Raw genomic sequence first — 12,487 nt, forward strand, 5'->3', positions numbered from 1 at the left:
CTGGTTATTTAAAATTGTTTGTTTTTTTGTATGTTTGTTTTCACTTGTGAACTTGTTTATCTCTTATAACTCGATCCTCTCTAATTTGATCACAATGTCATCTGCTGGTTTAAGTGTAATTCCTGCAACCTCTCTAACATCCCTTTGATTTTGGCATTGGAAACGAAAATTCCTAACCATTCTACAAATCACATCCAAAATTTCCTAACCAATTAAACTTCAATACATAACATGTTTGGTTGTAAAACTTACCATTTCTGCAAACTTCATTCCAATACATGTTCTTGAGCCTATACTGAATGGAATGAAAACATATCTATTCTGCTTCAGCAGATCTTTGATTTCTGGTCGTTCAAATCTTTCTGGACAGAATTGCAGAGTATCTTCACCCCAAATTTCTTTGTCCATTTGTGATACGCAAAACTTCATTTCTACTGTCACACCCTTTGGTACGGTTTTTCCAGCAATTTCTACTGGTTTTAAAGTGTATCTGGTGTTTGTATGAACAGGGCCTTTCAGCCTTAGAGTCTCATTAAGAACATTTCTCGCATAAATGAGCTTTTCCTTGTTTTGATAGAGATCAAAGTCAATTCCTTCAAGTGGCACCTCTCGAATAACTTCTTCTCTTAGTTTTTGTTGAACATGTGCATGACTAGAAACAAAGTAGAACATCCATATCAATGTTTGTTGGCTTGTTTCATCTCCTGCAAGCATAAATGCATGAGAGTTAGCAATTACTTCATCCTTAGTAAAGCCTTTTTTCACACCATCTGTTGGCTCCTCCTCTTGGGCAAGCAGCATTTGTGAAATTAAGTTACTCTTATAAACCTCTCCACTTTCTCGCTCTAGTTCAATCTCTTTTTCTCGGCTCTCAACCATGTTTCGAAGAATGGAAGGCCATTCTTTGAATACTAACTTGTACTTGGATGGGAAAAAGATCTTTGTAAACGGCTCAATATATCTTCTGTTAAATAATAGTCCTGCAGAATAAACTTGAACAATAGTTTTAGCAATGAGAGGGAGAATATCTTTTTCATTTCCCAGGCAATCAAACTGAGCTCCAAATCCATCTTGAGAAATTACATCTAAAGTGACTCTTCTCATCCAATCATTGATTACTACACAATTATTTTCCAAATTTCTTCTTTCCCAAATCTTTTCCACCAAACGATTCGAAATACGGTGCACATGTTCTTTCAATATTTTCGCAAGATTCTCATCTGAGAAACTTGGTTGTGTCAATCGCCTTTCTCTTTTCCATGAATCTCCATAATCAGTGAATACATTCTTTACTCTATAATCAATATTTAAATTATTGAATAATGGATGTTTTCTAAATAATTTGGCTTTTGTAACGAGAATATCTTTGTAATGTTCGGGATCACTATTTACAAATATCGAGTTCAACAAATTGAATAACAGGATGATAAATTATCCCACACCACTAATAATTCTTATGAAAATCAATAATTGTACTATGACTTACACGACAAAGCAAATAGTATCTGTTCCCATTGTAATTCTCCAAATATTGTGCTTTCCGAACTTTTTAGCATTCAACTCTTGGGATCGAGGAGAGAAGAGAAAAATCTTGTTGTGGTGCAAATAACTTCAACGTGAAATAGGAATAAAAGGAATATCCTGGAATGTGTTTTACTCGATTCACTTCCTTGAGATGAAGCGTGTAATGATACAAATGATACGTGATGAAGAGAATAAGAGTCGACGAGAGGACCACGAGAAACATTTTTTTGTTTAAAACTCTCCAATAACTTAATCAGAAAATAGATGGTTACATATATATACTTAACAGCCATGACAGCACGAGGTGAAGAACCAAACCTCGTGTGTTTCAGAAATTCCTACTCATAGAAAATTGATTTGTAATTGGAGTGCAATTTTAAATTCATCTTTTGAATATGAAAAAAAATGCTCAACAGCAATCCCGCATCATCTTCAAATAATAACATGATGACTCAAGATGATGATGATTTACAAGGACTTGATATCGGACCAATTGCACAGTCTATAAATACTAGTTCTACTAATCATCATCATAATTTACAAAATCAACAGACAACAAATGCTACTTTGGATTCGGAAGGGGATGTAACAATGACAGACCATGGTGGTGATGAAGTTATAAAGAGATTTGAAGTTTACCTGTCGCATAAATTGTCTGATAAACTTTATGTATTACAGTATCCGTTGCGTCCGAAGGATAATAATTATAATTTGAATCAATTAAAAGAAGTACGATTCAAACCTAATCATAAAAAGATGGAAATGGAGTTTGAAGTGAATACAAGAAGTGAACACTTTGATGCAGATACTGGACAAGAATATACAAGTTTTTGCTTGTCATCAACTTCGGTTCCAGTCAAGGCTAATTATGCTGTTGGAATTTTGAGAGGCAACCAATTGCATTTAACTCCATTATGGAACATGCTTCAACTAAGACCAAGTTTTCAACACATCAATGAGGGATATTCTACAGGAAAGAGTAAAGTTGTAAGAAAAAAGAAAGCAGATGAAGGTACAGAAGCAGAAGGCGAAGAAAAGGCAGAGGCGGGCACGACGTCACAAACAGGAGGAACCACAAATTTCAGACTGCAATCTGACAGAAAAGCTCTTGAAAGATCTTATCAATTTATGAAAGATCAGGAAAATAGCGAAAAACCTGTAGCACTGGCTTTTTATCCTCCTCATGATTCACGACAACACATAGAGTCTCTTTTTGAACAGAGAGATGATCCTGTTAAGTTTAACGTTCCTCCAACAGCATATCTTAAACAGCTTGTTCAATATAGGGAAGAGGATCAGTCATCTATGGCACAAGGGTCACTTGGTGCTATTAAGAAAATTAAATTTGGAGAACGTCAAGTGTACTATGCCTTGTACCTTGCCAAGATATTACCTTTTGCTAAAATAAGAGAATTAGCAACTCGTATCAGAAGTGACGAAGAATTAACATCTGCTTTACAAAAGTACGGAGTTTATGTGAATGGAAGATGGGTCTTACGATCAGAATTCAATGAGAAAATTATCAAGCTAAAAGAGTTGGACAAAAACCCGTGGACACTGCTCAAATATCCAAAGACGGCAGCCTACAGAGAATATCTATTGTATCTTTTCCAAACCGAGAAGCGAGTTGTTCGAAAACTGTTTGTTGAGAAAACAGGAATTGACCCTGAGAAAGCCAAGCAGCTTCTTGAAGAAATTGCGGTAAAAGTGAAGACAGAAAATTCACAAGATATTGCCGCATATTGGGTTTTAAAGTATGACGCTGATCATGAATTTGAGAATGAATTCCGAGCATTTATTGCAGTCACACTTAAGGAAATGTGGAAAAAGAGAGAACTAGAGATGAAGATTTTGTTAGAGTCCAAGTTTAAGGATCTTTCCATCTTGTTGCACGAGGTACCAAAACCTGGAGCAAGATCCGGTTCGGCCGTCAACAGACCTGTACAGAGTGTGGAGAGCGAGTTGCGAAACTTCCTTAGTGATATTCTCAAGCAGTGGGGTGTTTGTAGTGAATCCTATCTCAAGAAGAGAAAGAACGAATCATCTTCAAGATACATCAAACAGGCTAAGGAAGAAGACTTTCAAAACATCCTAGATGAAATTACGGTAGAGTTTAACAATGCTAGAATTTTAAAGCACAAACCTGATTACTCGGAACAAGAAAGCAGATTTCGAGATCTAGTGGTCAAAGCATTCAAAGATCATAAGTACACCTTGACAAAACAAATTGTGAAAGAGGCAATCAAGAAAGAGACTGGAGCAGATATTGCTCCCAGCATATTGCAAGGATTATGGCTGAGTTGGCCACAAGTGATGCCACCAACAAATGGCATGCCAAAACTGGAACCGAACCCTTAAAACCTCCAGGACAATAAACAAGCTCATCATTGGAAAATATATTTTGTCATCAAATTATGCTACTTAACATCATAATTTTAATTTCGTTTGGCCTCACCTGAAAGAAGTAATTGAGTTTGCGCTCAACAAAATTAAAAGCTTAAAAAGGCAAGGGTGGATTTTCGCCACCAATCGCTTCTGATGAATGAGCAGTTCGCGGTGTTAGAATTACACAACTTGCCTCACAGAGAGTAATACTCTGGCAATGCTAAATGGCGATCATGACCTCACTCCCTCTGTTTGTTGTGGTTTCATTAAAATTGTTTAATTTAAAGTTTTTATTTTTAGATTCTGCATGTTTGAAATTGTGGTGATCTTACCAAAGTAATTGGCAATCGTGAAGTAAACGATGATGTTAGACCAAACAAGCACAGTTTATTAGAAGATGAATGATTCGTTTGAGAAAATGTTTGTTATGGTTGACAATTTATTGAGTGGGTTCGCTTTCAGAGATTTAAATGTTGGAATAGTTTGCGTGGCACAATAAATCAAAGTCCACTCCAGCAAGTCCTAAATAGCAGAATGATGACTCTTTCAATTCTCATTACATTCTTCACTTACAAGTGGCAACCGTTTCTTCTTCCTTTACTCCAATGTTTCCACTGTTGGTGCACAGGCCAACTCTTAAATGAATTCATTTTCATTCGTTGCTTCTTCAAGGGTAATATCATACTTTTCCAAAATTCTTGCTGCAAACTCGTGTTTTAACAATTTCTGATCCTGTGCAACAAAAGAGGCATCACTCCAGTGATTGAATACATATTGGAGTGCGTTTGTTGCATCCTCCATGTTGGTGGTAAGCAAAGATCCATGTTGAGCGCAAAAGTCCAAAATTTCAAATATGGAGTCGACAGTGTAGCCAGTAACAGTGTCACTGTAGCCCAAGTTATATAAAAACGCAAAGACGTCTGGCTTCAAATTAAACTTTTCAATCAGTAATTTACAAGTGGATATGAAATATTCCATGTTACTAATAAAATTTGACAACAACTGATCCGTGGATAATCCTTCATAGGTTCCCATGTTATTCTCTGAAACAGTAGCTCCTTTTTCAACAAGGTACAAAATAGTATCCACTTTGGTTCCTGATATCGAATTGAAAATGACTAGTGGTAATGCGCCAGCATGAGGTGAAAGGTCAGCATTCACATCAACATGACACTCTTCAACTAAAAATTTTAGCACATCAAGAGAATCATATGATCTGGATACTGCAGCATAGAGTGCATTGGGATGCGAAAAATTCATACCTAATTGTTCTTTACATTTTCTTAAGAAGGAAGGCAATTCAGCATAAGGGTAATCTCTGATTGCATTTTGAAGTAATGATCCAACAAATTCGCTCTCATTAAAGTTTTTCAATTGATGAATACCAATGTCCAAATACAAGGTTTGCAACAACTCAAAATTAGGTTTTGCCAGACATGATACGAAATGTGCATCTTGTAAGTATGGCTCTACCATGCTTTCCTTAAATTTTGTGAGCTTTTTAGAAAGTATCAATCTAACAAACTTTGACACAACATGCCCAGACGCTGCTCTGCTAAAGTTAGTATTTTGAACAAGACTCCTGAACATGATCTTGGATACTCCTCCTTTGCTAGAGCTCTTGAATTCACTTTCAAACTTTTTAAATAGTCCTGGGCAATAACACAATTCTCCATTTTCTGAAAACTCATCTTCTTTCTCAATAAAGATCTCTGGATGTCCGAGTGCAAATAATGCATCCATGAGAGGACTGACCAATGAGTTAACTCCTTTCACAAACAGGTATTCCAACATTTTACCAACAAATTTCACTCTTTTTTCTAAAAAGTTCCAAGATCTCAAATACAATCGACAACTCTTCACGAAAAGATGACACACAGTCTCAGATGGATTCAATATTGAAATGCTACATATTTGATCTCTGTCATAGATTGGATGATTTTCAATAAACTGTATCACATCCTTTTCCCAAACCTTTTCAAAATGTGCATCAAAAATCTCTTCTGGATTGATGAAAGGAGAGAGCTTTTGAACGGAAATGATCATTTTCAACAACTCCAATGCAACTCTTCTTTTAGATCTTTCTTGCAAAAATTGAACGGTACGTTGCTTGTACACATTGCCAAATATGTCATCATTGGTTTCTTTTCTTTTTGTAAACGGCAGCAAATTGATGATGAGAATATTCTCTCTTGTTTCCATGGATTTAATAAAACGTTCTCGTTCTTTCTGAATATCTTTCATTGTAATCATTCCAGGACTTGTCGACGACGTGTCGTTCCATAGATTCTCCATTTCATGAATTTCAACATTTGATGAATATTGAATTTGAGATCGGAGCGATTGTTTGAGAGTAGCCACCCAAAACATTTCATAATGTGTGAGTTCATTCCAATGCTTACAAACAAGCATCAATGCATTCATGTATTGATCGGGTGTGCTGTAATTCGTGAAAATATGAAAGAGAATGTCATGAGGAAGGTGTTGGGCTGTGGACATTTTTTCATTCAAATCGAATTGAAAGTTCATGAACAAAGATGTCAAGATTTAGAAAAAGAACATGGATGCTGAAACTTGAATTTCCACATGATCCCTTCAAGAAGTGTTCGTTATCTTTCAATATTATCACAAATGAATGGAGTGGCCTTTCATGGGTATACGTCTATCGATTGGCATACTTTAATCTTTGACCATTCAAGCTGGATAAACATGTTCATATGTTTCAATGGTTTCTTTTTCAATTAATTCATTGGATTGTCATCATAATGGAGAGCCTAATTTCTTCCTCTTTATCATACAACAAAAAATGTCCACAACGGCAACCACTGCAAAGGCTCCCATCAAAACGCTGACCGAAGATGAGGAATTATACGTAGAGTCTGAAAGTAAACTCTTCGAGTTGTATAAACACAGATCAAACAACATTACTCAAGCACAATTGTTGGAAAGAGAGAAGAGAATGGCAACACTCACTTTTGCTGAATTGGAAAGACTTCCCGAAGACACTCCAACCTACAAAGCCATCGGAAGAATGTACATCACCAAGAGCAAGGGTTCTTTGAAGGAAGATATTGGTAGAAATATTGAATATTGTGAAGCTGAGCTGAAAAAGCTCCAAGAAACAAGAACATCCATCTTGAAGAGAATTGAAGCCGAAGAAGAAAACTTTAGGAATATTTTCCAAAAGATTCAACAACAAAAAGCAGGACAACAGAAATAGTCTCTTTTCACAATTATTGACAATATTTGGTTTTCACCAGTATTAAATTATTATTATTTAAAATTTACTATTTACAAGATGACACATTCTTGGAATAATCCGATTTGTGAAATGATGATTAATTACAAAACGTGCCAGATCATGTTTGTGAACTCTATTGCAACACTTTGTGAAATTGGTTATAGGCCTGTTCAATATCATAATACAATTGTCGTGCCTGGTCCTCATCTATGCTTTCGTGGGCCTTCATCTGGTTAAAAGTAACAGTCCAATCTCTAATCTTTGTCTTTCCTTCAAAGTCTTTGATATGTAATGAATTTAGAGAATCCATGAGATCAACCAAAATCGGAGCTAATTGATCTTTGGCTAACAATCCAAGTTTTATGGTATCCATGACGGTGATAAAGTATTGGGTCGCTTGTGCAATCAATTTAACAGTTGGTGCAGTTTGGTTAGGATCCTTTCCTCCATGTTCGACTGTTGCTGGAACACCGACTTTAAGCAATCGATTAGTTGCTGCAGGACAATCCAATCTATACTCTTTCATGAATCGTTCAATATCAGGTACATCTGCCGAAACAATTGGTTGAATAGTTTTAAATTTTGCAATTAATTTTCTACAAGCATCGGCATATTCAGTGGCCATAATGGAATCCTTGACATAGGCTTTTTCTAATCGTTCCACAGAAACAATCAAAGAATATAATTCAGCCATATTTTCATACTTTTCTCTTTCCTTTCTATTTTCAAATAATTTAACTTTTTCTTGAGAGCCTGTTTTTTGTTGAGATGGAGAAACAGATGATCCACTATTAACAGGTGATATCGATGATGAGGATCCTGTTGTGGTTGTTGTTCCCGATGAAGAAGATGGAGGAGGTGTTGAAGCTCCATATTGCTGGCTTGAGTAACTGAAGGTTCTCTGCATTTTTTATTTTTAACGTTTTCAAACATTGGAACCCAGGGCTAGTTAACACTTCGAATGAGCGTCTATTTGAAAAAAGGAAGGATACGTTCAGAGACAATGATGACATCTCTCATGTATGGTCAAGAAGAAGAAACATAAACTCTGCTTCTTGATCAGACATTAAATAATATATATATTGAAATGAAATATTAGAAGAAAAAATGAAAATTAGAATCAAGCGCGCTCATTTTGTTGCTTCTTGGACTTGGAAGAGTCCCGATGAAGTGTGTGGTATTTGTCATTGGCCTTTGGACGGACTCTCTCCAGACGGAGCGAGTAAACTTCAACAACCAGGTGATGATTGTCCAGTGGTATGGGGAAAGTGTAAACATGCTTTCCATCTCACTTGCATCGCCAAATGGTTGGAAACAAAGTCAACGGAAGAGCAAACGTGCCCACTGTGTCGTAATCATTGGGAGTTTATGTGATTCTCATCTAATTATTTGTAATTAATTATTCGCAACATATGGTGATACCTTTGATTATAATAATTATTCATTTCATCAAAAAGAAAAATGTCATCGTCATCACTCTCTCGATTTTTAGACTCACCTCCTAACGACAAGCCCACAATTATCAATGACCACACTGAGCAATTCCTAAAATCTCCATCTCTGGATTTCATTGACAACCTGTTGTTGAAGCAAGATCCACTCCTAGTAAACACATCGGACACATTTAAATTTTCAACAACCAGACTCGTTACTTACGGAGAAACAAATCAAAAAGTTGGGCCTTTGATGATTCTCAATTCACACGTTACCAATTATCATGATAAAAAGACAGATACCATTTTTAAATTCAAGTTGTGGCAGGAGTGAAAGTGTAATAATGAATTTACTTGATTGTCTTTACAACTCTCCTCGATAGCAAAGCAAGATCTGTCATTTGTGAGAAATCGGCTGCTCTTTCTATTATAATTCGTTTCACCTCTCCGAAACCTCTTTTGCATGCTTGACATTTCGAAATTCTTGCCTCTGCATTAATATCCATTTGTGCAAGATTTGAATTGCTATTAAATAGTTGTAAATTTTCTTCAATCATTCCTGAGAAACTTGAATACAACAACATGGATGCTTTGAGTGCAGTTGATATGTGTTCCTCATAATTTTCCTTTATGAGGTCAATAATTACTGGTAAAAGGAGAGCACACAATTCAAGGGTCAAATGCTTTTTACATTCTGGACGTAATAGTTGCCCTAACATGTCAGATGCAAGTGGTAAATCTTTCATTTTTACAAGTGCCTTAATGGCTTCCTTTGGATCTCCTTGATCGATCCAAATTCTTCGAACAATTTTTAAATTGTTTAACCTATTTGTCATGGCACTCGACATTTTTTGGTGAGATTTCATTATTTCTTCTATAATTTGATCATCATCAAGTTCAGAGAAAGCTTCTCCCTTCTTCAATAATAATCCAAGTTACCTCATCAATCCATGCATTCACCAACGAATACTTACTGGAACGAACGAATCAATATCAATATTAGCTGGTTCCTTTCTTTTCGATGATACTATTACCTCACTTGATGGCGTTTGAGGGACACCCAACGCAGGTGTTCTTCTTTCTCCAGAAACCTTGGTCACTGTAATCACTTCTCCTCGGGTTGTTGTTGTAGTAGCTACACTCACAGGCTTCCTATTTCTGATTTCATTTAAAACGTCCTCAGTTGAGCTATTTAGAGTCTCATTCACCATTTCTTTTGTCAGTTGAGGCGAGAAATGCATCTTTTTATCGTCTTGACCATTATACCATGGCCTCACAGAGTCAACAGGTATCACCCAAATACCCACATATCCAGTCACCGTTGGATTGGCGCTAACAGCAAATATTTGATTAAGACCTTGATGAAGATTGACATCATTAATGTCACCCCATTTAGCATCAATGGTATCTATGCAACGCATATTTGCCGAGTTCCAAGCATGCACCTTCATTCCTTCATCGCATATCGATAAAAGCACTGAACCATCCTCAGGACTAAATTGCACTGATTTTACACCGGATGGGAAAATGTCAGACTTTGAAACAACCTCAATCGAGTCCTCCAAGCTTAGAACTTGAACTGTTCTATCTGCACTTCCTGTGGCTAAGTAAAATTCAGAGGGATGGAAATCAATGGTGGTAACGGTAGATCTGTGACTTTGAATTTGACCAAACTTTTTACCAGTCGTAATATCGTAAATCTTAATGGTTCCATCTTCTCCACCGGCAACAATCCACTTTCCATCTGGTGTAAATCTTAATGATGAAATGGGCTCCTTATAATTTTCTGATTCTCCTCTATGTGACTGCACATCCTTTTTAACTCTTGAATCCCACACTTTTACATTTGTGTCAAGAGATCCAGTAGCAAAGTATTCGGATGCAAAGGGTGAAAGTCCACGCAAGTGACCGCTGAACGATGTCCACCTTGAAAAGTTTTTGATGATGTTGGCTGTTCAGAGTTTAAGTCCCATAATCGAATAGATCCACTCTCGGAACCAGCAATAACAACATCCTCCGTGCTATTGAAGGTCAAACACGTGATCGGACTTTTATGTCCAGCTAGGGACATCAAAGGGTCATCATTCGCTACATGCCATAATTTTACCAGAGCATCTTCTCCTCCAGTTGCAACTATTTGACCTGATTTACGCCCTATTTTTGAACACAATACTTGTTTCTTGTGGGCTGAGAAATTACGAAGATTGATAGCTCGGCCTTTCGATTCCGATCCAAACATTTTTTAAATTCAAATTGTTGTAAAGAATTGGCGGGCAATTTTCGTTTCCCAACAATAATTTAATAACATACAACAATTTTCAATTCTATACATACAATTCGTCAAATTTGTCGTTCTACAACTATATAAGAAAGCGAAAACCCAATTTTATTTGGAATCACGTGCATTATCGAATTCGATACAAGAGAGTTCTCAGGCTCCCACTCTTGTACCAATGATTATTAGGGAGAGAAAGTGGCTCAATATTGAGAGGTCAAAGACTTGGGTTGAATGTCTAAATCTTCAAAGGTCATGATGGTCCTTTTTACAGATGGTTCGATTCTCTCCAATGTGGAATTAAGAGTTAAATCACCACCATGTTGTTTCAAAACAAGGAATTGGTCACGAGTGACAACAGGATTTGGTAACATTTGTGTACATCCAAGAATAAAATCAAATACTGGATACCAGACTGGTAATGCTGGCTTTCCAAAAGCTTTCGACATCATTTGTTGAAGTGTCATTACCTCTGGACCTGCCAAATACAAGCTCTTTCCTCTAGTTTCTTCCACTTTGGAGAAAATGACCTTCTCTACAGCATCAATAACATCATTCACAAAAACAGGTTGAAGTTTAGCGTCATGTAAAGGAGCAGGAATTACTGGTAGGAATCTCAAAGGAGTTCTTCCGAGTCTGTTAATGTAAGCTCCAGAATAGATATTTTCCTTCTTATCGAACATAATGCTTGGCTTTACAAATGTTGCTGTTGGAAAATTAGAATAGACAATATCCTCCGATCTGTAACGAGTATCTGACCACCATGATGGGGAATCGAGCTCGGAATTGAGGAAACTAAATTGAATCATTTGATCAACACCTAATCTATGAGCACTATGAGAAACATTGCTGGCTCCATCAATATGAGCCTCAACAAAAGTATTATCACTTTCATAAAGAAGGCCAACAAGATTAATAACAACATCACTTCCGTAAATTGCACTGTCAATTGTATCCTTATCGGTAACATCAGAATAGACAACGCTAACATTGTCTGATTTTATGATGAGAGTTCGCGTAGAGATGAATCCAATGATGATAATATTATTTCCGCAAATATCCACATATCATCGAATTAAACAAGCATATTACATTGAATACACGATGGATGAATATTGACAGAAGTTATCATCAGCCAAAACAACAATTCAGACTGAAACTAATAACAAAGCCAACCTACCATAGTGTCTTGCTTGATGTTCAAATTCAGAGACTCCTCTACAAGCGATAATAACTTTCTCGCACTGAGGGGCGATACGTTTCAAAATTTGTTGGCCAACAAATCCACTGCCTCCAAAGATGGTCACTGTTGGTTTGACATTTCTTGCCGATGATGAATAACACTATAAAATGACGAGAAAATATGGTAGATGCATCCAATATTATATAAAAATTGAATATTTACATTTTGTTGTGGCTGATGATGAATCATCAAGGCAGACGAAAAATTCTTCTTTGTGGCTTGGCTGCCCAAAATTCTCGACGCAACTCGCTTCATCATTTTTTTTTATTTTTCACTCCATTGCCACTTATTTTCAATCTCATCATCATCAATATTCAGCTTCATTGATACAACAACACATCACAACAACAATAATCATGAATCGTTCTCAACACTGTTATTCCTTT

At 36.5% G+C, this 12,487-nt stretch overlaps 7 protein-coding genes across 7 annotated transcripts; 2 read left to right on the forward strand and 5 right to left on the reverse strand.

Moving 5' to 3' along the window:
- Positions 1–63: 63 nt before the first annotated feature.
- FDP41_012959 (uncharacterized protein) lies at positions 64–1,515 on the reverse strand (the record flags this gene model as incomplete). Its single annotated transcript, XM_044703535.1, has 3 exons — positions 64–204; positions 253–1,384; positions 1,487–1,515. 3 exons carry the CDS (start codon positions 1,513–1,515, stop codon positions 64–66), a joined length of 1,302 nt encoding a protein of 433 aa, XP_044565884.1.
- Positions 1,516–1,929: 414 nt separating this feature from the next.
- FDP41_012960 (uncharacterized protein) lies at positions 1,930–3,882 on the forward strand (the record flags this gene model as incomplete). Its single annotated transcript, XM_044703537.1, has 1 exon — positions 1,930–3,882. One exon carries the CDS (start codon positions 1,930–1,932, stop codon positions 3,880–3,882), a length of 1,953 nt encoding a protein of 650 aa, XP_044565885.1.
- Positions 3,883–4,545: 663 nt separating this feature from the next.
- On the reverse strand, positions 4,546–6,408 carry FDP41_012961 (uncharacterized protein; the record flags this gene model as incomplete). The annotated part of the gene is made up of 1 exon (XM_044703538.1): positions 4,546–6,408. One exon carries the CDS (start codon positions 6,406–6,408, stop codon positions 4,546–4,548), a length of 1,863 nt encoding a protein of 620 aa, XP_044565886.1.
- A 307-nt stretch (positions 6,409–6,715) lies between these two features.
- Positions 6,716–7,129, forward strand: FDP41_012962 (uncharacterized protein; the record flags this gene model as incomplete). The annotated part of the gene is made up of 1 exon (XM_044703539.1): positions 6,716–7,129. One exon carries the CDS (start codon positions 6,716–6,718, stop codon positions 7,127–7,129), a length of 414 nt encoding a protein of 137 aa, XP_044565887.1.
- Positions 7,130–7,283: 154 nt separating this feature from the next.
- Positions 7,284–8,057, reverse strand: FDP41_012963 (uncharacterized protein; the record flags this gene model as incomplete). Its single annotated transcript, XM_044703540.1, has 1 exon — positions 7,284–8,057. The coding sequence occupies one exon, from the start codon at positions 8,055–8,057 to the stop codon at positions 7,284–7,286; it is 774 nt and encodes a 257-aa protein (XP_044565888.1).
- An 876-nt stretch (positions 8,058–8,933) lies between these two features.
- On the reverse strand, positions 8,934–10,822 carry FDP41_012964 (uncharacterized protein; the record flags this gene model as incomplete). Its single annotated transcript, XM_044703541.1, has 3 exons — positions 8,934–9,500; positions 9,558–10,534; positions 10,633–10,822. 3 exons carry the CDS (start codon positions 10,820–10,822, stop codon positions 8,934–8,936), a joined length of 1,734 nt encoding a protein of 577 aa, XP_044565889.1.
- A 239-nt stretch (positions 10,823–11,061) lies between these two features.
- FDP41_012965 (uncharacterized protein) lies at positions 11,062–12,359 on the reverse strand (the record flags this gene model as incomplete). Its single annotated transcript, XM_044703542.1, has 3 exons — positions 11,062–11,852; positions 12,039–12,201; positions 12,264–12,359. 3 exons carry the CDS (start codon positions 12,357–12,359, stop codon positions 11,062–11,064), a joined length of 1,050 nt encoding a protein of 349 aa, XP_044565890.1.
- Positions 12,360–12,487: the final 128 nt, after the last annotated feature.

The sequence above is a fragment of the Naegleria fowleri genome (assembly GCF_008403515.1).
Source record: "Naegleria fowleri strain ATCC 30894 chromosome Unknown tig16, whole genome shotgun sequence".
NCBI classification, from domain to species: domain Eukaryota; phylum Heterolobosea; class Eutetramitea; order Acrasida; family Naegleriidae; genus Naegleria; species Naegleria fowleri.